The sequence below is a fragment of the Telopea speciosissima genome, chromosome 3, assembly GCF_018873765.1.
Source record: "Telopea speciosissima isolate NSW1024214 ecotype Mountain lineage chromosome 3, Tspe_v1, whole genome shotgun sequence".
NCBI classification, from domain to species: Eukaryota; Viridiplantae; Streptophyta; class Magnoliopsida; order Proteales; family Proteaceae; genus Telopea; species Telopea speciosissima.
The window spans coordinates 8052537-8077170 of NC_057918.1; the positions used below are offsets into that span (position 1 = coordinate 8052537).

A 24634-nucleotide genomic window follows, 5' to 3' on the forward strand; every position below is an offset into this window, starting at 1 on the left:
ACATGAGAAGATTGCAAGGATGCATGTCCTAACATGAGAATGCATGGACATACATGTGAAGAAAAATGATTAGATTTTAGTTTGAAATTGACATGAACATTTAATTATTGACAGGGAGAATGCCATGGGGCCAGAATGACCACCATGCTCCCCATGTATGATGAAAATTCCACCCCCTTTTGTGCCATTGTGTGCATTCTCATTGGCTGGTGCATGTGGCGTAGCCCTTGCATCCCACCTAGAAAACAACGCCCCTTATTGAAATTACAATAGGAGGTAGTTTTCATGCAAGGCTGTGTAAGCCGTGTAACAGGTGTTGGGGGTTTATGTCTTTTTCCAACTCCCATGTAAGGGGGGACCCGTGCAAGCTTGCACTGCGCCTGCGGTGTATGAAATCTTTGGTCATTACAATATCATCCTTTCACATGACACGAATAAATTAGAAATCATGCCAAATCAGTCCCAAGAATCTTTCAATTTCTTGATATTACAGCCCCAGACGTATATGTGATATCATCATGATATGATATGCCCATACATACATGGTTCCACCACAGTCCACACTGTTAAGAGTGTCTTTTTCTGCTCTACCAAAAAAAAGGTGTCTTTTTCTGCAATAAGAATGGTTTGCGCGCCGACGAGTCTACGAGAGTACCGAGTACATATAACAGCACAGATATAAAGCGAAAAAGAAGAGCGAAGAGCGTTTTTTTCAGTTGATGAGTGTCGGAGTCATGGAGTCGGCGAGTTCGCGACCAACAGTGACTCAGCGCGAGCAGTGGGAAGTGGAGGGGAAGGTTTTCGAGATGTATCAACTCTTCAGTAGTGTTCCACACCATGCCCAAACTATAATGTAAGTTTTATTGGGATATTTTCTAGGGTTTCCTTCTTCCTCACTGTTTCGATTTTGTTTTTCTTTCCGAGTATCGACCTTGTCCTTTCTTCTCCGAGCTTATGCTTTTTCTTTCTTTGTAACTATTGGTTCTGGTGATCTACTTGATAGGTTGGAGCTTCGTCGTGATAAGCACTTGGAGTTTCTTACCAAAGGTCTCCGACAACTTGGACCGAGCTTCTCTGTGTTGGACGCGAAGTACTTCTCTTTCCCTTTCCTTCTTGTTTATTTAACTTTTTGTTTTGAGATCTGAATCTATGCTTAATTGTTTATATTTAGTTGATATTTACAGTTCATAATCTAGTTGCCTTGTTAGTGTAAGTGGATGAAACAATCTCACATGCGATCCGTCGTTTACTGAGCATCCATTGTCAAATTGTGCCATTTTATACATCCTGCTCCGTGCAATGCATGGGTTTCTCCTGTAGTTTTTTTTTTTTGATTTCCTAGTTTCCGTGAGGTACACGAGAAACTCGGTTGATGTGGAGAGAATAAGCTGTTTAAGGTTTGTGAGCAGTGCATATATTGCCTCTACTTTATCCTCAAGAGGACCACTTATATTTATTTCCACAAAATAGAAAGGGGGAGCACATTCTTACAATTAAAAAAATATGCAACCACAATTTATGTGAGATGAGGCTTTCAGAAATTGAAATGAAATGGTCTCATAGATTCTAGTCTCCACAATTTTAGGATTTGGATTAGGGTTTAGTCCCATTGCTCATTCCTGTCCATCATGATACTTGGGAAAGTTTCCTTAGAGAATGTCTACGTTCTGTTTTCTAAACCCACTGTATAGTTTTTGCCTGTTAAAGATGAAACTGTAACAGGTAAGACGTTTTGGTGCTTTTCAATTTATCTCTTTGGCACATAAAAACTCAGTATCACCACTATGTTTGATTGCTTTAATTATCAGGTCTCTGTTGATTAGGCTTGCATAGGTGTCTTATCACCTAATTTCAGAAATTTGCTTAGTTGCTCGCAAGGTTCTCTCCAATCACCTGTAACATCATTGACACATTGCTGTTCTAGAAAACACCTGTAACTTCCTATCATTTATAGTTACACATATTGCTGCCATGGATTGGTAGTAGCTGCTGCCTTAACAGGGGAATTAAATAGGGTATAAATAAGAATAGCTTTTGGCAGCTCTGTGTGCCTCATTATAATGTGAGCTTAAGTTCCTCTGGAGCTCATGATCAGTTACTCGAGTTCAGAATCCATGAGAAATCATGACAAGCCAAGAAAGCCAGCCAAGACTTAGCTGGTTAAGACTCTCAAATGATCAGTCTTTATAAGTTTTATTTGCTTATGTATCCATTGGATTCCAAACTAGATTTTCTGATGCAAGTAAAAGGGCCATTACTCAGTGCTGGTCCCGCCTATGTGGGATCCTAGGAAGGGTTAGTTTGGAGTTGATCCTAACCTATGGCATTTTTGCGTAATGTGGCTGCCCTCAAAGTCAAACCTGGGCATTTGCCCTGCCAACCCAAATCTTTTACCATTGATCTAAGCAACAGCTCCCAGATTTTCTGATTCAATTAATGATTAAAATTTTTAGAGAAAGAAAGATATTTTTGTATTGGTATGAATTCAATATTAAGTGAAATTATTATGTCTTTTGCTCACTACGCCTTGCCCCCGTTATATTGATGGATTTGGAGTTCTCTATCAGTTGAACTGGTATAACTATGATTCATCTTGTTTCCAAGTATGAAATAATTTGCAGTCAGCTGTTAATTTAGCTGATTTTTCTTACATGGCTTACTGCAATGATGACATGATATACAGTTTTCCGTTGATACTGTTGAAGAGAAAATGCATGAAGTATGGTTTTTATTTTTCAATCTCTTGGCTTAGTTGCTAGAGGGGAAGTTGTTTGAATGGAAAGAATGCAAAGGTTCATGCTGTAGCATGTGTACTTATTTACATAAATTTGTTTGTCTCAGTCTGCTGTAACTTGTGCTTGTATTTAACCTATTCTGAAGCCCTTGAACTTTTATGACTTGAAGAGAAATAAAATTTCAGCTAAGTTCAGTTATTTGAAAAACAAAATCAGCTAAGTTCATCTTCAGAAATTTTAAGTTTATCTGATTTATTTATTGAAGCTTTTCATATATAGAAGTTCTGCATACACTGATTTCCTTATTTTCATACTAATGCATACAATAAAACTTTGTTATAGCCGACCATGGCTCTGTTATTGGATCCTTCACTCAATTGCTTTATTGGGAGACTCCGTAGACTCTGAATTGGAGAACAATTCTATTGACTTTCTCAGTCGTTGTCAGGTTAGAAGTTTGAAGCTGCATTCTTATTACTTGATTATGGTTTGAAATTCTATTTTTCTTTGACTTGATTTAAAATTAAATTTTCTTGCTACTGCTTGATTTCTATCTCTGTACTGAATGAGAAATTGATCCACTTTATTTGGAGCAGTTTGTGCTCCCAACTGCGAGGCTCTACCAGAATGTCTGTAAAGGAGAAGCTTCTTCAGCATTCATATAAATTAATGAATATCACAACTGTATATCTGTAGTATTTCTGGATGAATTATGGAGTATTGAAGCATTAGTATTGTAGAATTAATCTCTCATATGTTTATTTTTTGACTTATTTGTTTGGCCTCCCCTATGCAATAACCAAGTGCTTTATGGTTTTGAAATATCATTTCAAACATCGTGATCATCAAGTTAGTAGTCAAGTGATCCTGCATTGGTGCTAGGAATGGAAGTTCCGTAAGTATCAGAACCGCAAAAAGGTACAAACAAAAGTTTTCAACTTCTATCGATGACCTATTTTCATGGCTTTTGGTCTGTTGGCACCGCAGTTCTAGTTGTCTAAAGTTTGCACACTATGTTGTCACAGCCTTCACTCAAATTAGCACAAAGAATAGATCCTTGGTGTAGATCAAGAGAGGTTCCAACCCAAGTATTCACGCCGGAACAAGCCCAAATCCAAGCCTAATGGGTTAAATAAGTTGCCTAATAGTTTATATATGTCATGGGCTGAGAATTTTTATGTTTATTGAAATGAGCCTATTTTGATAGCCCATATATGAGGGATCAGTGGCCCATACAGATTTAACTAGTTGTTGTATCTAGGCCTCTAAAGTTGTGAAGTCGATGTCAATAGGTTTGTTTCACTGTTAGTTGTGAAAGACCTTGAAAATGTAATGTTCATTAAATATCTTGAGAAGAGTCCCCCTGTAAGTCCTTGAAAATGTACATGCAATTAAGTCTAGGAAGAAGTTCCAATGAGGGTTAGAACCCTCCCAACGTCTTTATAAAAAGAGCTTCCTGTAAGCATTTGAAATCAAAATTTGAATGAAATTGAGTTTTTATACAATTCTTCTGTGAGAAACAGAGCTGCAGTGAGATTCTGTTCCTAATGAGAGGCTGTAATGGTTGGTGAGATACTAGTCTATGCTTGGGGTGAGACTTTTCAAGTCACATCCTTTTTCTTCTATCTTATTTCCGCTATTCTGTCTATGTGACATCAAGTAAGTTTTAAAGTTGTTCAGTTGTTCTATCATCATTTATTTAAAGGTTAGTTGAAGATATTCCTTGTTGTGCATCATCTCTTATTTCAATATAAAGTTTCTCTTAAATCTTATCACATTTGGGTGTTGTGATCATATTATCTCGGACTGGTTCTAAAACTTATTATAAGGTTAGACCAGTCTCCATTATTTAATATCAGAGCCATGGCTGAGGGTAGCTTTAATGCCTCAAATCAGACTTTCGACTCTATCGCACAAGCGATCGACATGCTGGAACAGTTGACTGATCGTATGAACATGATGGAACAACGCATTGATTCCATATCTCCACAAAGTGATGGAGAGCCAGTCCAATCCACAACCAACAACACCCGTCAAACCATGAACCGAACAGCTACTGGAAACACTCCTCCGCACCCACTTTTGAGGAGCATGTGCGATCGTACTTTGATCACAACACACTGCAGCGACACCAAGATGACACTCAAAAAGTAAAATTGGAGTTGAAGGAGTACAATGGCAAACACGACCCCTAGGTATTTCAATGATTGTTTGTGTTGCTTAGATGACTACTTTGATTGGTTTGAGTTTTCAAAAGCTGGAAAGATGAATGATGCGGTCCCGGGGTTTGGAAACCCTATTGGATTTGTTGTGAACCCAATAGAATAATAGATAACTCGTTTTTAAAAGCACTAGTGGAAGTAAATATCTTAGGAGAAGAAACTAATATCATGGAGAACCAATTTGGTTTTAATGCCAGGAAGATCCACGACAGAAGCTATTTACTTAGGAGACTTATGGATAGATTTAGAAATTGCAAGAAGGATCTGCATATGGTCTTTATTGACCTAGAAAAAGCTTATGTCAGAGTCCCTAGAGAGTTAATCTGGCAAGTATTAGAGAAGAGAAGTGTTTCGAGTAAATATGTGGACATAATTAAAGATATGTATAATGGTGCGATGACAAGTGTAAGAACTACTATGGGGGGCCAAGGTAGTGAATTCCCAATTACAATTGGGTTACATCAAGGATCAGCTTTAAGCCCTTAGTTGTTTGTGCTTATCATGGATGATTTAACAAGAGACATTCAAGATGAGATTCCTTGGTGTATGCCTTTTGTTTTTGATATTGTTTTGGTGGATGACACAAAATCAAGGATTAACTCCAAGTTAGAGTTATGGAGTTCAACCTTGGAATAAAAAGGTTTTAATATAAGTAGAACGAGTATATGATGTGTAACTTTGGTTACACTAGGACAAATAATGTGGTGGTGAAAATTGGTGAGAGGGAGATTCCGCAAAGTGATTATTTTATGTATCTTGGTTCAATCATAAATAAAGAAGGTGATTAGAGGATGATTTTTCACAGAGCATTAAAATAAGATGGACGAAGTGGAGAGGTGCGTCTGGAGTATTGTGTGATCGGCGTATTCCTTTAGAACTTAATTTTGTAGGACAGATATACGACCGACTATGATGTATGGTGCGGAACGTTGGGCAGTTAAGAAGCATTATAGAGATAAACCCAGTGTAGCAGAGATGAGGATGTTGAGATAGATGAGTGGCAAAAGTAGGAAGGATAAAGTAAGGAACGATCATATTAGAGCTGGTTTGGGAGTAGCTCCGATACATGATAAGCTATGAGAAAGTCGTTTGAGGTGGCATGGCCATGTTCAATGGAGGCCTTTGAATGCTCCAGTACAAAGGAGTGATTTTATTCAGATTGAAGGAACTAAAAGAGCCAGGGGCACATCTAAAATGACCTTAGGAGAAGTGGTGAGGAAAGACATGCATAGCTTAGGCTTTGTATCAAGTATGACCTCGAATGGAGCTGATTGGAGAGTAAGGGTCCTTATAGCCGACCCCGTTTAGTTGGGATAAGGCTGAGTTGGTGTTGTTGTATATAAGGATGTAGCCAAATGTCCAAGGGTTCCTTATGAGGTGCAGAAGGCCATGGCTACCCTCATGAAAGGAGGGATAAAGAGGAAATTAGATAAGAAGAGGGCAAGAGAAGAGTTTGATGGTGCAATACTAGAGAGACAAGCAGAGGTAGGAGGGTGGGACTCAACTTTGATCTTGATTTTGATTTTGTTGAGGAATTTGTGATCGCCAATGTCGATACAGAGATAGAGGCCATACAGGTACAACAATTGACTAGAGAGAGCTGTGTCAGTTGTCACACATCAGTATGAGAAGGATAGTGGCAAGAACTTCAGGGGAGGAGCTAGTTCCTCTTGAGCAGTTGGTCCTAGTGCCCTAGTGGTAGTAGTTCTAGACCTAGAGCAGTTGCAGGAGAGGCTGGTCCTATTGGTGTTGGCTAGGGTAAAAAGAAACAGAAGCAATCAAAGTTGCCATTTAGGAGGTTGCAGAGTGTATGGACAGCCCCACCACCCCCATCCCAAGGGGACAGTGGTGATGATGATCCTATTGAGATACTTGAGTAGGAATGCAGGATCCTGCGGTTTCTAGACCGAAGAGTAGACAGCGAAAGTTGAAGCAGGTGTTGGGCCATAGCGAACCTAAACATCAATTTGGTGTCAGACCCGAAATTCCTCTATATTCTAACCATGGTGGTCAATAGTGAGATTCTCCAACTGCTTAATTCTTATAAAGATGAAAGTAGGACAAATATTTCCAATCTAACAGATCGTGTTGATACCCTTAACACAGTTATCAGTTCCATCCAGACTATGATGGCATCCATACAAGCTTCTATTAATTGATTGGTGACTTTAGATAAAGGAAGAAGTCCCATTTAATCTGGGGATTCTTCCAACATCGTCTTACAAGCAAGGTTTAAAGTATCAATATCAGAGAGACACGAGATCCACTAAAGATATGTATGGAAATGGTCAGGAAATGTTTGACAATGCTTAGGATATATGCAAATTACATATTTTAAGCCTAAAACACTATAAACAAGTAATTCATAAAATATTTCATGTATGAAAAGGAGAACAAAGTATGACGAGACAAGTGCATTCAATTGATTATATATAAAGGATGAGCTTTCTTACAGGTACTAATTCCAAATTTTTTTAGGTATCATATCGGTACCTTAAAGATACAATGCATATCAGTTAGTATAGGTGGATATGGAAGGATACTTTAAACATTTCCCACAGGGTCCGTCTCATGTTACACTATGCCACTGCCACCACCACCGCCATATGGAGTTGGTCTATATGATTATCCTTTTTATGGAGCTGAAAGAGGAGCGAAGTGGGGCATCCTCTATTTTTATGGGGATAACAACCCAAAGCAGTATCTTGACTGGGTTCACAGTGTGGATATATTTTTCAGATGGTATGCGTTGAGTAAGGTTAGAATTATCTATTTGTAGAGGCTAAGCTGCAGGGCACTGTTCAAGTTCATAGTTGTCAAGGCAGCAAAGCGACCCAAGGTGCTTGAGGGGTGTCTAAGCGCTTAGGCGACATGGCGCCCACCTAGGCGTCACCTTAGGCGCCCCTAAGTGTTATTTTTTATTTTTTCCTTTTCTAACATTATTTAGTATGCTACAATATGTACCTTATATCATCAATAATCAACACTAAGCCTCCTCAAGTCATCGAAAATCAAAATTAAGACACATCAAGTCATAAAAAATCAATATTAAGCCACATTAAGTCATCAAAAATCAACATAGAACTAGAACTCTAGAAGACAACAGAACTGAAGAAGCAAGCTATTGGAAGTTTGAAACAATCAAACATACATTTGGTTTATACTAGTCTCATATTTGGTTTATACTGTTCTTAGAAAATATGATCTTATCTTTAAGTAATTAAATTGTTCTCGATTTAGAGAAATGTTCTTGTTCTCTAAGAAGTTTGACTAGTCAGATGATTTTACTTTTAAATGAGACTTTTAGTATTAGGTAGAGCACAAAACCAGCTTTCCAACAAATCCAAAATTACTTAAATCTGATTTATATTGAAGAAGTTATGTTTCGGTCAAACCTTATTTGGTATGCACGAATGTTGTCAAAATCGCTCTAAATGCAAATATTTTTTTGGATATAAAAACAAATGAATATTTTACCGCACTTTTGGTTTTTAGCAATGTTTTATCATATTAAGATTTATAGAATTTTTAGATTTGAAAAAAATCCCAACATTAGAAAGTTGAAAATTTTACTTACCGTTAAAAATTCAGTATTTGTTCTTGAACTGGGGGGTTGACTTGTTATCCTTTTGAAATTTGATTTTTTAACTATTTTTATTGGATTCAAATATAAAAACATTTATTTAAATGATATTTGACATAAATAATGGCCAATACCAAGTTCGATACCAAAAAAACAGTGCAAGGCGCCTTGCAATAAGGCGGCAGTCGCCTAGGCCTCAACAAAACCGCCTGGACGCCTAGGCGACGCCATGACAACTATGCTCAAGTTTGGGTGGATCAAACACCAACAATAGAATTGGACTCAAGGCATTGGGTTAGTCACTACTGGGGCTAAAATGAGTGAAGCCATGAACCTAAGATTCTTTCCACTGATTACAAACAGCGCATGCACCTCAAGTTTGCATAGTTGAGACAAAAAAGCATGACAATTGAGGAGAATGTGGCCATATTTTATTATTTATCCACTTGATCTGATTTTGAGTGGGGTGAGGAGGTATTGGTGGCACAGTTTTGCAATGGATTGCACCCTCAGATCAATCCTGCACTAGCATCCAGTTGACGCCTATGATAGAAGATGTTGTAGCAGTGGAATATCAGGTAGAAAAATGTCTGAAGCGGCCATACATTCAGAAGACTTTTACAGATGCTCTCTAAGAATGATAGCTCCAGTCAGCAACAGTCGTTTCCATAAGGAAAGTCATTCAACAAGCTATGGGTTAGCGATTCATTTATGGCATCTTCGAGATCAAACTGCCCTTATTCTCCACCTTCGTGGTTCTGACCGACCTACTATGAAGCTGCAAGAAGCTGATCTACGAGTACCTTTGCGCACCAGCGCGCTCTGTAATTTTTCAGTTTGTTCTGGCGTGTGCCTTACTCAAGTAGGGCACAACAAAAGCCTTGGTTGAGATACAATGTTTCTCATGAAAGGGGATAAGGGCTTTTTTCTGCTTAATGTTTTAAGAAAACACAATTTGAATCCATTTGATTTCTCTTTACTGGCAAAACTCGCACTTGCAATATTAGGGGTATGAGCATTTTTCTGCTCAATGTCCTAATTGTTTGGTTGCTTTCGTTGATAAGGAAGAACTCAAGGCTACTGTTTGGAAGAGAAATAGAGGAACTGTTGGATTGTATGGGACAGAATACCGTGGGGGTATTCTGGTTTTTTTCATTATTTATTATGCCTTTCATTATGTACTTAATTAGAGTCGGCTGTGTTAGGGGCAATTCTGTCCATGTAATCTTGATTGTTTATTATAAATACAAAGCTTGGGATTAGTCATTGATCATCCAAGCATTAAACTCTAATTCTAAATCTGCTAACGTGGTATCAGAGCAGGCAGGGGTCACGGTATTGAGTCCCTCTGGGAGCGGGCAGGTGTTAAAAAATCACTTATCCACCCGTGTCCCCCTTTGGATAGTCCGCTGTGCTAGAGCTCCTATATGATATACATATTGTTTCCTTCTTTTCCTACAAGGTTGGCCTTTTAGAGGAAGCGGTACCAACGTGGCCTTTTAAGGGGTTATTCTGGTATTTTTCAGTATTTTATTATGCCTTTCATTATGTACAGCCGACTCTATATTAGAGTCGGCTATGTTAGGGGCAATTCTGTACATGTAATCTTGATTGTTTATTATAAATACAAAGCTTAGGATCAGTCATTGATCATCAAACGCATTAAAATCTAATTCTAAATCTGCTAACAGGAACAACCTAGTACTTCTGGAGTTGGTGCACAATCGTGAACATAGTGAAGTCAATAACAATGATAGTGATGGAGAGTAGCAACATTGTTACGTTCTTCATCCACTTTTAGCTACACAAGTTTTTTGACAAGGATGATTGGTGTTGAAACAATATTTTCTAGACCAAAGTGTGATGCAACGATAGTTTATGCCCCATGGTAATCGGCAGTGGTAGTTGTCCCAATGCCATCTCTGATCTTTGAAGACGCCGTTCACAAGCTCGGTTTAAAGTCAAAGCCGCATCCTAACCCCCTACAAAGTTGTGTGGGTGAACAATACAAATCTCAAGATCAATGATCAATGTTTACTCACGTACTCTATTGGTGGGTGGATCGATACCGTGCAATGTGATGTCCAACCCTTCAAGGTGTGTCACACCCTCCTAGGGTGACCGTGGTTGTTTGATAAGTAGGCATAACATTGTGGTTATGAAACACTTGTTCTTTCAACACGGTGGACTCGAGATGAAGTTCCTTCCAGCTAAGGACCTTCCGACAATCAAGCTTCAGCAGACAACGGGATCTTTTCTCCTCCAACGCGTTGATTCAGATGGCCTCCTTGGTCCTTATCCAATTCTTCCTACAATAGGCTAGTTATTTTTTAATTTTATTTTAGTTTTCGAGCTAGGATAGGAGTCTTTGTTTGTTTTGTTTCTTTCTCTTTTTATATCTACTTGTAATTGTGATCAGAGGATTGGAATGAAAGTTGTTGAGTTTGAGGTTAGTCCTCACGGGGTGAGTGTTGCGTGGTTGTACAGTGTGTAGACTGTTGGGTGTCTCCCTTACCTTCCTCCTTTCCCTCAGTGGCTATGTTATTCTGGTTCTAGTGGAGTCTTGATGTGTAAACTACTTTTTAATTAATTGAACTGGAAAGCAACTTTCCTCAAACTTGGGACGGGTGTATGATGAAGTCCAGGAGCATATAAGTTTGACCTGAAAATTTTGAGGCCTACGTCATAAGCCGTTAGTTAGGATTTGGTATTAGTTGCCAATTTATTTTGGATTAGATCTAATTAAAATATCTGGCTTATTTAGTTCCTTATGTTAGTACTATGAGTGGCTCAGGAAGTTCTTAATTGCAATGTTTTTTGCATTGGGAGTAGTTTAATGACAGTAGGTATGTTAGTTGCTTGAGTTGATGGGTAAGACACAGATCTGCTTGATAATAATTTGAGAGTTTTGTGATGTGGTTCAGGGCTGGAAGTCCCACCATGTTTTTTCTGTATCAGACTTGAAATGTCTTGGTTATTTTGTATGCATAGTCCGAAATCTCGGGTCTCGGGGCCATCTCGGCCTTTGAAAAAACCGAGTTGGACCGAGATCTCACCGAGATCCGAGATCTCGGCGAGTTTGTGCACTTTTTTTTTTCCCGACTCGGAAGCCCATCTCAGTGGGTTTTAGACCTCTGTTGGGTCTGAAAATCAGTAGACAGCCTATTTTAGGCCATTTAAACACAATGGCATTATTAGTTTTTGCAAAAACAAAGTCCAAATATGACTTTTACATCGGACCCTTAGTTGGTAGGCGGCGACGTATTAAAATAGCATAGTATATACATTAATGACATAATTTATGTACATAGAACTCAAACAAAACATTTAATTAATAAGAAAACAAGTTAATAAGCATTACAAACCATCAAAAACCTTCACAAACTTGAGCAATCCTCCAAAATTGAGCTGCCATCTTCACTTTGCCACCAAATTCAGCTTCCAAATGTTTCAATCCAACCAAAAAATGAAGAAGGGAAGAGAAGATTGAGAGAAGAGAGCCAAATAATAGAAAGCAAGAGAACCTTGCTGTTTACAGCATGTATATGCCTAACATTTTAAGTTAAATGGGTAAAGTGAGTGAAGTGACCCATATCCGGCCAGAACCGAGATCCCCGAATCTTGCGACTTCAAAAGTTAGATCTCGCAGAGATATGGTACTTTTCTGTTTCCCTTGCCCTCTCGACTCGGCTTTTGAAAAAACCGAGAATCTCGGCGAGATCTCGCGAGATTTCGGACTATGGCTCAAAGTTATGGGTATCCAAAATTCTTGTGTTACTCTGTTATCTCAGCATGATGTTTCAACCTTCATCTTACCTCATGTATGCCTGTTGATTTTGCTTGCAAATTTCTAACTATAATATGTTGAATAGCTTAGTGTTAGTTGTTGTTCTGGGAATATGCAAAAAAATTATGTTTTCCATCATTTGTTTATGACATTGTTAAGCTTTGTTTTGTTTTGTTGTATTCATGCAGGACCGGGGTGGCGGATATGCTGGTGGGCCTGGACAGGCAAGTATATATTTGCTCTTTGGCAAATTAATCCGTATGTCATTTTATTTGTTAAGAACATTTATGTTGGAATACAACTGCCTTTATGTGCTATATCTCTCACTTCATTCTCTCCCTTCTCATATATTTATACTCAAATTTACTTCCTATCACATTTTTTCTCTTTCCCAAATTCCATTACTCTCTCTCTCTCTCTCTCTCTCTCTCTCTCTATATATATATATATATATATATATATATATAGACACACACACATACGTTATTTTGGACAGAATTTCTTTCTCCATATTATCTCTCTTGCTACATGTATATAGAGGGAGGAGGGAAAGAGGGGATTGGCGACTTGCGAGAGAGAGAAATACAACAATGGAAGGGTAATTTAAAAATGAACTACGATGGGAGATAAGGGAAGTGAGAGATATGATAAGGGAAATTGTGAATCTTTTAAGTTCTTAGATGAGGGATAGAGGGCGGGCCTTGGTGCAACGGTAAAGGTTGCTCCATTGTGATCAAGTGGTCACGAGGTCGAGTCTGGAAACAGCCACTTTGCGAAAGCAGGGGTAAGGCGCAAAAGTCGTATCGCCAAAAAACGATACTACTTGAAGGCGAAATTTCGACCGAAATTGTGCCGATCCTTTAATACACCTATTTCGTTTCGGCCATGTCGAATTTAGCGAAGTTTCGCTGAGATATCAGCGAGTTTGTCTCTATGTTTTGGAACAATGATTTTATGTATTGTGATCCTCCCTAGACCCCGCAGTGGCGGGAGCCTCGTGCACTGGGTACGTCCTTTCCTTTCCTTTCCTTAACATTATTTAGCGAAAAAGAACGCTACCTGGTCGCGTGGCTCCTTGCAACTTGACACGGGTGGGTGAATTTACCGCCCCATACTCCATGAAATCAAATATCCCACATTCCCACCCATGTTGATGCGGCTGCGTGCACTCTCATTGGCTCCCATACTGGTGCAGGGAATACAAACCCAGACGGCGATCTCTTGCCCATTATTTATTAGCTGATTACTATTGCAAACAGATCACTTCTTTATGATCTTATAAATATAGTATTTCTTTTTGGATAGGTAAAAATTAGATCTTAATTATTGTTTCTTTCATTTTTATGTCTTTTACTGACATGCGTTTACCCTCAGATGCCTCATCTTGCAACAACTTATGCTGCTGTAAATTCACTTATTACTTTGGGTGGTCAGAGGGCCTTGTCATCAATTAATAGGTGGTCAGTCATACTACATTTTGGCTCACCTTTGCAGTGGTATTTTTATGCTTATTTTAAAGTGATTTGATATAATAGCTCTGTAATGTTTCAGAGATAATATGCGCACATTCTTGTTGCGGATGAAACTGCCATCAGGGGCCTTCAGGTGTGACATCTTCTGAGTGATTTGGATTGGATCTCTTGGATGGGCTTTTCAATTGTATTAAATGAAAACGAAGAATTTGAATTTGAATTTAATATTCTCACTGAAAGTCTGGTGGTTCAATACCTTCCCCTCTTCCAAGGAAATCTAGACAAAATTATTTGTTTGTTTAGTGTTTTGATTTATGAGGCCCATGTTTATCTCCGAAAGTCTTGTATTACTTCTGAACTCTTTTCCTCCTCTCTAGCCTTTCTTTCCCAAGGCACATGGTTTGCAGATTTGTTGGTGTTCTCATTTTCGTAGGCTGCCATAAACGCATTCTTCGTCATGAAGGTTGTGAAAGTGTCTTCCTTGAAAGTGGATTCCAATGTTTTCCTGGAGACTAAAAAATAAAAATTATGTTTAGGTGGTAAAATCATAGAACAAAGCACATCTTGTAATTTCCAAGTTTTACACTCTAATTTCTTTTACAATTCAAGATCCTTTAATGGATGATTTATACTTGTGACCTATTTGCATTTTTTAATTTTGAGCCCCCAAAGAAAAAATTACTGGTAATCTGTTCTCAAGGAGCCATTTGTAAATCTCTTTTATATGATTGAGTATTAGTGAATATGGGTAGCCTTATTTCCAAACAGAATTGAGTTTGTGGAGTCAACCCAGCTTAATATTTCTTACACTTAAGAAAGAGGTGTGTAGAATATGGCCTTTCATCGTGAGGTTATGGGGGTGGTGGATTTCAGTTCATTTTTTAATTTTATGATTCCTTTTTGATCTATTAATGGTGATTTGATCAATTTGTGTCCTGCTTATCTTATTTAGTACTTCCCTCATTTTTCTCATTTCCTTCTATTAGTTAAGTATTGGAATTCTGTTCTTCTTTAACAATTAAAGCATGGTCTGTATCTTTAAATTATTTCCTCATATATTTACCAACTTCCCTTCGTTTCCATCAGAATGCATGATGCAGGTGAAATTGATGTTCGGGCTTGTTACACTGCTATTTCTGTAAGTTAGCTGTTCCCCTTCCCCCTTCTGATATTATTGTATTCGTATGTTCTGTTATTATAAATCAAGCTTCAGGTTGGTAAATGTTTCTAGAAGCTATGAAGCCAAATTGTCTGGTTGTTAGGACTTTTTAGACACAACTACATGCAGTGCCTGGATAGGCAGAAATTCTCCGCACATTAGGGAAGCCAACAAGTCATTTTTGAAGTCAATTAACCACATTTAACTCATCAATATGCTTTGTAATTGTTATATTTTAATACTATTTTTACTGGATTGATTTATGATAATACAACATTAAATGAATTCACATTTTATGTGAATAACTTTGCTAATGTTGTCTTAGCTGAATTTGCCGTGGCATGTATGGACATGTCTACTCTATATCCTGGTGCTGATTAGCAGATACATTTGTACATGTCATAATGTAATTGGTGCTATTTTTGGATTTTATGCTGATTGTGTTTTGGTTCTCTATGCATTTGGATGTCATGAGATTTCACCTTGTACTTGGGCTATCCATAAGCTGGTATTAATGTTTCCATCATTTTGATTTGCAATGTATAGATTGGTGCTTGTCCTAACTGACCCTTGGTAAATGGAATAAGATTGATTGGAAACCAGAATACCCCAGCTGCTCTTGGATTATAGTCCAATAAACCATCTTTTGTTAATAATATATTTCTCAGCCTTTTCCTTTCTTACATTTGTGGATTCTTGTGGCTTCTATCTCCTTTTGATCAGGTTGCTAGTGTTTTGAAGATTTTGGATTATGAGCTGGTACAGAATGTGGGAGATTATATCCTAAGGTTGGCACAAGTAGTTTGTTTACAATTTGTTTGTCATTGCAGTTGCATTTTATTTTCTATGATAATATTTGGACCTCCCCTTATTCTTCTTTCACTGGGAGAGTTTTATTCTCTAAATACTTTTATTCTGTTCTAACTTCAAGCAAGGGCATTCTCAATGCAGAACCATTTCATTGAATCTTTTTCTTTGACATAATGAAATTGCTGAGTTCAGTGGTGCATTCTATGTGATCCGACATATGGCAAGTTGAAGAGTAAATTCTTACATTAACTTAACTCAACTCAACTCAGCCTTATCCCAACTAAATGAGGTTGGCTACATGGATCATTTTTCTCCAATCATCTCTATGCAAGTCATACTTGTTAGTTGTTACTAGTCCTAAGTTATTCATGTCTTTCCTCACCACTTCTCCTAGAGTCTTTATGTCTACTCTTGGCTCTTTTGGCTCCTTCAATCTGAATCAAATCACCCCTCTGTACTAGAGCATTCAAAGGTCTCAATTGCACATGTCCATGACACCTCAAATGACTTTCTCACAACTTATCATATATCGGAGTTACTCCTATATTAGCTCTAATTTGTTTATTTCCTTCTTTTTTTTTATCATCTTGTCTAGTTTTACCACTTATCGATCTCAACATCCTTATTTCAGCTACACTAAGTTTATTTATATATTGTTTCTTCACTGCCAAGCATTCAACTCCATACATCATTGCTAGTCGTAGAACTGTCTTATAAAATTTTCCTTTGTTTTAAAGGAATACGTCGAATACACAACACTCCGGATGCAGCCCTCCACGTCATCCACCCTATTGTAATTCTTTATGCAACATGATCCTCTATTTATCCTTCTTTATTTATGATTGAACCTTGGTACCTAAACTATAATCAATTTTCACCACCTCTTTTTTAGCCTTATTGTCTCTAAAGTTACACACCATATACTTTGTTTTTGTTCTACTTATCTTAAAACTTTTTGATTCCAAGGTTGATCTCCATAATTCCAACTTAGCATTTATCCCTGCTTTTGTTTCATCAAACAAAACAATATCATCAGCAAAAAACATACACTAAGGGATCAAATCTTGAATGTCGCTAATCAACTCGTCTATGATTAACGCAAACAAATATGGGCTTAAAGCTGATCCTTTATATAATTAGGAAATCAGTACTCTACTCACAGTTCTTACACTAGTCACTACACCATTCTACATAGCTTTATTTACGTCCACATTTTTACTCGAAACACTTTTCTTCTCTAATACTAGCCGAATTAACTCTTGGGACTCTATCATAAGCTTTTTCCAAGTCAACAAAGACCTTATGGAGATCCTATCCTTCTTACATTTTCTAAATCTTTCCATTAGTCTTCTAAGCAAATAAATGGCTTTTGTGGTCGATCCTTCTGGCATAAAACTTAACTGATTATCCGAAATATTAATTCCTACATTAAATGATGTAAAATATAGGTGATTGAGAGTGAAGAGAACTAAAGATGAAAGAAATATTATTGGAAGTCTAAAATTATCTACATCATCTTCTCTCTTTAGTTTTTCAGTCATAAATTGACTCCGGCAAGAATCAACTGTAAAGAAGAAAGTACGGAGAACACCCAATGGAGCTAGCTACATAATAACTGACAGCAATAATACCCACCAACAAAGTTACAAGGATGGAGGAGACGGAAAGACAGCTTTGCATAAATATTAAGGAAGCCCCATTTATTGAGGCCCAAGCATGCACAAGGTGGAAAAGAATAGCTGTTTTCCAAAATACTATAAGCTGAAATATGCCAATTAGTTCTTTTGTTATATTGTCTTTATCTATTGTTCAACTCAATTAAGACTTTTAATTGTCAAATGACTTTGGAAAATTATGGCTACAAATAGTGCTAACTAAGAGGCTACTACCCACTTCTATGTGCTGGATCCTTTCCTAGGTTCTAGTGCTTGATGGGAAAACTCTTGCACTAGATATTCCAAGGACTGGCTCTAATTTTTTTGTTGTCTTACCTGTGGTGGTTGCATGAAATAACATTCACTGTAAATACTTGTGGAGTATGTTGGTGTTACTTGTCCCAATAAGGTAATTTAATCCTGGACGATTCTGGCTTGAACCTGTTCTTAATCGCACAATGGTGCTGTAGCCTGTAGGTTGATGACATTCCCTTGAAGTTGTCCTTTATTTCTTCCTTCTTATTTGAGAGGAAATATTTGTTGAGAACCAAAGATGGAAAAATATTGGGAAATGGATGCAAAAATGATAGGATTCATGAAACTGGACCCATGCATAAAGGTTAGGGGATGACAGTGAAGTTCATTAATGAGGCCCGGTATTTGTTAATATCATTAACTTGATTTTGCATGTAAATGGAATTTGTTTTTCTGTAATGACGTCAATGGCATTATCAATCTTGCTGATCTGTTGGGGAGGACAATATGGAGTGGAAATGCTTTATTTATTGTTTATAGGGTATATTCATGGGAAACTACATTTGCAGCTCTTCCTTCTTTTGACTTGAATATTTTGATTTTGTTTCTCTTTATTTTAAACAAATGAAAATGAAGAAATTAAGATAGCTGAAACATTTAGATCTAATGTTTTTCTAAAAAATGAGAATGCAATGGAAGACAGGCGAGTCATAGTTGTGGGCCTTGTTTTGCACTGAAGGAAGAAAAGTGTTGTATAAATTGATGATGTGATAAAATTCCTGGGTGAAATTTTCTGTTAAGAAAACGTTGAAATGATAATTCTATATGCTAATTTATAAATAGTAGATAACAGTTTAATTACAACCACTAAACTGCATAAAATGTCTTAGTTTATCGCATACCATGGATCCTGTTTCACCATTCAACTCTATTGAAAGACATTTTTGTTGTCAAACCCAAACCATTCTTATCTTTCTCACCATTTCTTCCCAAGTCATATTTGGTCTTTGTGTTGGTTTTTAACTCCTTTAATCTGAACCATATTACTTTTCCTTACTGATCGACTCAAAGGGGCCCTTTGTTGTAAATGCCCATACCAACTTACAAAAGTTTCTCCTTCAACTTATCTCCTATCAAAGCCATTCCCAAATCACTTTAAACTTTTTCTCTTATTTTACTTTTTTTTTTATCTAGTTTTTCCAGTCGTCCATCTCAATATCTTCAACTCAGATACAGTTGTCTTTGCTTGTGTTATTTCTTTGTCACACCCAACTTGCAGCTCCAAATGACATGGCTGGTCTTATAGTTGTCTACATAATTCTCCTTTTGAGTTTTATCCGGATGCGTCTAAAATTTGTTTTTATACGCAGTAATTAATGCACTAGATACTTAAGTGGATCATTCTTCTTGTATCTATCAACTGATGTATAAACTGATCAAATTATTGTCCTCATTTGCATCATCCTTGCAGCTGTCAGACATATGAAGGTGGTATTTCCGGAGAGCCTGGTTCTGAAGCTCATGGTGGGTATGTTTCATCTCTGGGCAGATGCCTGACTTCAAAGTAAAAAAATTCCTGTTTTTCATTTTTCTATGGTGTTCTATTTGGAACTCTTTAAGTGTTCTATCTTTATATAATTTGGCAGAAATTTTCTGTTTAGGCTGTGTTTGGTTGTCACGAAATGGATAGAAAAGAAAAGAAAATTAAATTGTACCATTTTTGTACAATTTTCTCGAATCTTCAAAATTTCTTGCCGTTTGATTGATTCAGCGGTGGAGAGAAGATTTCACTTTAAATTTTTTAAGAAGCCTAGATATTTGGGCTACTTTCTATTGCCGTCACCAAAATAATCTCGCCTATTGGTCGAGAAAATGGGGGTTAAGACGAGAAAAGTGCATCGTTTATGAGGCCAATGTACTGTACTGTCGTAAACGAATGTACTGTACTGCCATAGACGACCAGTTTTCTGGGTCACTGGATCGAGGCCACCGGTGGGGAGAGAGACAGGGTAGGAAAAAGAGAATGGGTGGCATTTGGGAGAAGTAGTGAATGGGGAGAACCACAGGCGACATAGAATGCAGGGATGGAGAGAGGGGCTCTGGATTGATGAAGTTTAGATCGGACTGTTGCAACTTGCAAGGCTTCCTCAGATAGTTCTGCACAGACCATTTGACAGCCACTGCATCGTTATATAAACGGCGATGACAATCTTACCAGATGAAGCATAGAATAAAGGGATTTTATGTATAGGGTGGAGGAGGCGGAGAGTGCAGTGGAGATATAGAGACAAAGGCTACTCAAAATCCTTAATCATCACATCCCAAACAGACCAAGGCAACTCAAAATCCCAAACTCCATCGTCGGTGTCAAACGCATAGAGCCCATTGGCTTTAACAAACCACTCGCTGAGACCCCAGGGATGCATTCTTTGTTTGTCGTTGTTGTCCGAGTCGTACTCCATGGAATGCCCATTCTGAGCCGATGGTACCAGCACCACCGGAGCGATGGAATTTGAAGGGAGATTGCAGATCATATTCAGAAGCTTCTTCGAGTTTGCAGGTCCGATCCAGGGTTCGGTATTTGACGGGGTAGCTTGCGAGCCATTAAACAATGAAGATTTGGGAATCTTCATCCTCCCTCTCTCTCCCACGAAACCCACCCACTCCCAATACCAACCTCGACATAATGAAGAAACCCACTGACAAAAACCATTTCTCTCTCTCCTCTTGTCAGCCTTTTTTAATGTATTTTTTATTATTTTTCTTTTCTTTTACAACCTAACAGCAAGAAAGTAAAATTCTCATTCGATTTCTTTTCTTTTCTTTTCTATCCATTTCTGTCTAACCAAAGACAGCCTTAAAAGAAAAAAAATGGTTGATTTTTCTGCTACTATTTGGGTCTTCATCTCTGTATACTGTCGGATTTTTGTGTTTGTCTTTTGCATTTCTGTTTTCATTTTCTTGTGGAAAACCTCTCAGAAACTTTAACATTTGTTGCAATAGGTACACCTTTTGTGGCTTGGCAACAATGATTTTGATCAATGAATCTGACAGGTTGGACTTGCCCAGTCTAATTGTAAGGGAACAACTTCTCTTATGTGTGGTGCTTTTGTGTGATTTTCTTTTAGTGGTCCTTGAATGCAATATCTTCATGTGAACCTGCATAATGGTTTAAACTATTCGCGTAGTTGAATGTGTTGGTGATTCCAAATTAGCATACTGGTTGCTTATCATAATGTTTTTACTTTTGGTGAATAAAAATTATATTACCAAAATCCCAAGAAGGGGGGGAGGGGAGAGGATTTGGGGAGGGGGGGGGGAGTATACAAGGGGGAGACAAAATAAAAGGAGTAACAAAGCTGGGCCACACCCTATGAGGGGAGGGGGGGGGAGAAGTCTATAACAAGGAAGTGGTTAAACCCCAGGAAGCAACGATGTGCTTGTTCCTAGGAGAGTCACGAACTGGGGAGTGGGGTAATACATGGAGCTTGGAGCTGACATCAAAATAAATGGTCTTCCAAATCATGTCGAGAGAACGAGAGTTGGAGGTCCATCTACGGTCCGCTCCATCCAAAGGTGAGAGATGGAAAAAACAAGCTTCCCTACAACGTTACAAATAGAGCTGCCCGAGAATGTCATGTCTAGCCAAAGACATTTCCTAGAGAGGGCTAAGGGTCTCCTATGTTGAGGCCAGCGACTGGCTAAGGCGTTTTTTCCCAAATAGAGGTGGAGAAGGCGCAGGAGAAAAAAAGGTGGTCAGTATCCTCCAGACCATTCCAGCTTATCATAATGTTATTACTGAGATACGTTGTCAAAATTTAGTTTTGTTCAAATACATGAACAAAAATTTGTCTGATTCTGAGTTAAATTAGACAGATGATCTTTCAATCTAGTCAAATTTGGTAACCTTGACAACTCTCATATGGCAAACTTGGCTGACTCATGTGATATTTGTTAAAGTACTGATTATAGCTCTTAGCCTATATGTGTCAAGTACATATTGTTATGTAGCTGGTGGTAGTCTAGTCTCTCTTGTGGTTCTTTATTTTTGGTAGTTTCTAGTTTTATGTTCCCTAGTAGACTTATGTTTCCCAGTAGAACTCTGAGTTGTAATTGCTGGATATAAATATATGGTTTGGGGGTGAGGCGACTCTGCCTGTTTCTGCATAGATCTCTCTTCTTCTTTCCTTTTACTTGCTGGTTGGCTAGTTTACTGTGCTCAACCTTGTCACAATATTTATGGCTCTTAAGATTAAATTATCATCAAAAGTTGAAACTTTGGTTGATAACTGAAGTAACTTACGCATGATTTAGAAGGACAAAAAGGAAGATTGGGTGGGGGGAGGAAGAACCCACAAGAGGAGATCGCCTCATCTGGTTCAGAAATCTGCTTTGATATATCTTGCATAGCTTAAACAAAGTACCACTGTTGTCCTTTATTAATATTATTTCTTCACTTTTCTTTAGTTAGCAATACTCTACTCGTATGTGCGCTAGGGTCGAAGTTGCTTCCAAGATTAGATTATGCAGATCAGGAGCTCGCCTACAAGGAAAGCCAAATAATATATCATTGTGTGCCCTGGATTAAATTTCTCTTACAACAATGAGGGATTCATGAATGTAATCTTCTATTCTAAATTTCTAACAGTCATTCTGTAACAGAACTGGGTAGCATTTCGTCAGGGAGTGGAATGTGGATTTCAGGGGAGAGCAAATAAACTGGTTGATGGGTGTTACTCCTTTTGGCAGGTAATTTTTTTTGGCATGTGTGCTCTGATTTCCTTTAGTTCTCTGTCTAGCATGTCCTAATCTCTGTTCTGGTGGGTGGGGGGAGAATCAATAGGGGGGTGTATTAGCATTAATACGAAGGCTACATTCACTCATTGATCTACAACCGAGGCCATCAGAAGTTGGTGAAGGAAACCAGACCTCGGGGAATGTAAGAACTGCAGCATCTTCCACTTTATCTGAACAGGAATGTGGTTTGGATCTGACTTCGTCTGATGATGATGATGATGATGATGATGATGACGACGACGAGACTTCCCATTTTGGAGATGGAGGTAGTTTTAATCTGATGGTCATAAGTTATTGTTTATTATGTCTAAATAGTCTGCCGATCCGAACATTGAAATTTCTCACATCTTTTGTTTACTTTTGCAATCATCTAGAGATTTCATTGGCATTTCATTTCTTATATGTTATTAAATATATCTGACGCAGAACTTTCCAATCTCGGTTACTGTTTTGTTAAAGGGCGTGCGGAATTGGAGCCTCTTTTTCACAGCATTGCACTTCAGCAATATATACTCCTTTGTTCTCAGGTACATTTTCTGGTGAAAAGTTTCAATTTGTTGGACTTTTTTGGATGTGAAGTCCTTTACCATAATTTTTTTATTTTTTATTTTTTCCAATTTTGAGTTTTGAACCGTGCTATAAACCTTCTTAAAAAGGGCATACCCAATGCACGAGGCTCCTGCCACTACAGGGTCTGGGGGAGGGTCATAATGTACGCAGCCTTACCCCTGCTTTTGCCAGACTCGGACCCGTGGGCAGACTAATGTTAGAGTAGTTCACTCATTTCTTTTCAGGGATAGACATAAATCTGGTTATTACTATTATTATTTTTTAAATGCAGTTACAGGAAGGAGGGTTCAGGGACAAGCTTGGGAAGCATAGAGACTATTATCACACTTGTTATTGTCTCAGTGGTCTGTCAGTGTGTCAATATAGTTGGTCTAAGCATGCTGATTCTTCACCATTGCCAAGAACCGTGTTTGGTCCATATTCCAACCTGTTGGAGCCCATCCATCCTCTCTTCAACATTGTCTTAGATAAGTACGACGAAGCGCATGATTTCTTCTTTGTGTCCTAAGCTAGTGAGCATCATCTCTCTCCCTCTGAAAAAGTTAACTGTACCTTGTGGTTCCAAAGTAAAAAGTGTGTAATTATATGCTTGATTATCATTGGAAGAGAAAAAGGGTTGGGGGGGGGGGGGGGGGAAGCCTGAAGATTTGTGTTTGATTTTTCACTTGAACTGGCTTGGATAGACTTGGTAAAGTAATTAAACCTTTTATTTTCCTGTTTCTCCTCTTCTGCCTTTTTATTTTTTTGGGGGTTATATTTTAAGCAATATCCTTATTATGTTTATTTTGTTTTAGATATTCATTTCTTTAATGATTAGCCAGTTTTCTTTTTTTCTTTTTTTATGAAAAGAAAACTTTTTATTAAAAAGAGATGAAGTCAAATACATTATCAGTAAGATCCATCTTTTTTTGGCACCCTTAGCAGTCAATGCAAGTTGATGAGCTGGTGCAACACAAAATGGGGTATTTTGATTGAAATAGACTCGAAAATTTAACACATGGCTAATGTAGACCATGTCCTCTCTATCTAAATTAAAATTCTTGTTTTCTCTTGACTTCCAAACGAAGCCTTAGAGAGAAACAGGAATTTTACTCAAGAATTTTGTACATTAAAGACGATCCCCATTGTGATTCCCATTCCTAACCGCATGGATCTGGCCTGGGTTAGGGTGTCAATTTCAAATCGATATTGGTAATTGAAATCAAATCAAATCGTTTAAAGATGAACCGATTATTATTCAATTTGATTTTGGTTTTAAGTATTCGATTTCGGTTTTGAAAGATAAACTATCAGTTTTAAAAGTTTAGAACAGTTTAAAATTGATAAGCCGCTAATAAAAAAAATTGATTAAATTGAATAATTAAATCCACTAAAACCTATTACAAACCGATAAAACCGAATAGCCGAGTCAATAGTTCAACAACATTAAACTGAAATCGAGTCAATAATAAATCGTGTAATTGGAATACTTGGAACCAATTACAAGCCGATTAACACCCTTAAATTGTGGGTGTATTTGTAATTACCTTATTTTTTGTGGTCCTAAGAGTGTTTGTATTTTACATGCTGGAGGACATACTTTTTTCTTT

At 37.8% G+C, this 24634-nt stretch overlaps 1 protein-coding gene across 1 annotated transcript; it reads left to right on the forward strand.

Moving 5' to 3' along the window:
• The first annotated feature begins 658 nt into the window (after positions 1 to 658).
• On the forward strand, positions 659 to 23634 carry LOC122657067 (protein farnesyltransferase subunit beta). Its single transcript, XM_043851825.1, has 14 exons — positions 659 to 853; positions 1004 to 1090; positions 3078 to 3183; positions 12516 to 12551; positions 13702 to 13784; positions 13879 to 13932; positions 14886 to 14937; positions 15682 to 15746; positions 19150 to 19206; positions 20682 to 20754; positions 22341 to 22427; positions 22522 to 22741; positions 22893 to 23002; positions 23317 to 23634. The coding sequence occupies exons 1-14, from the start codon at positions 720 to 722 to the stop codon at positions 23551 to 23553; spliced, it is 1401 nt and encodes a 466-aa protein (XP_043707760.1). The 5' UTR covers positions 659 to 719; the 3' UTR covers positions 23554 to 23634.
• Positions 23635 to 24634: the final 1000 nt, after the last annotated feature.

Coding starts and splice junctions, on each gene's coding strand:
- LOC122657067 (XM_043851825.1), top strand. CDS start 720: ATGAGTGTCGGAGTCATGGAGTCGGCGAGTTCGCGACCAACAGTGACT. Junction 854..1,003: donor CACCATGCCCAAACTATAAT/GTAAGTTTTATT, acceptor TCTACTTGATAG/GTTGGAGCTTCGTCGTGATA. Junction 15,747..19,149: donor GTGGGAGATTATATCCTAAG/GTTGGCACAAGT, acceptor TCATCCTTGCAG/CTGTCAGACATATGAAGGTG.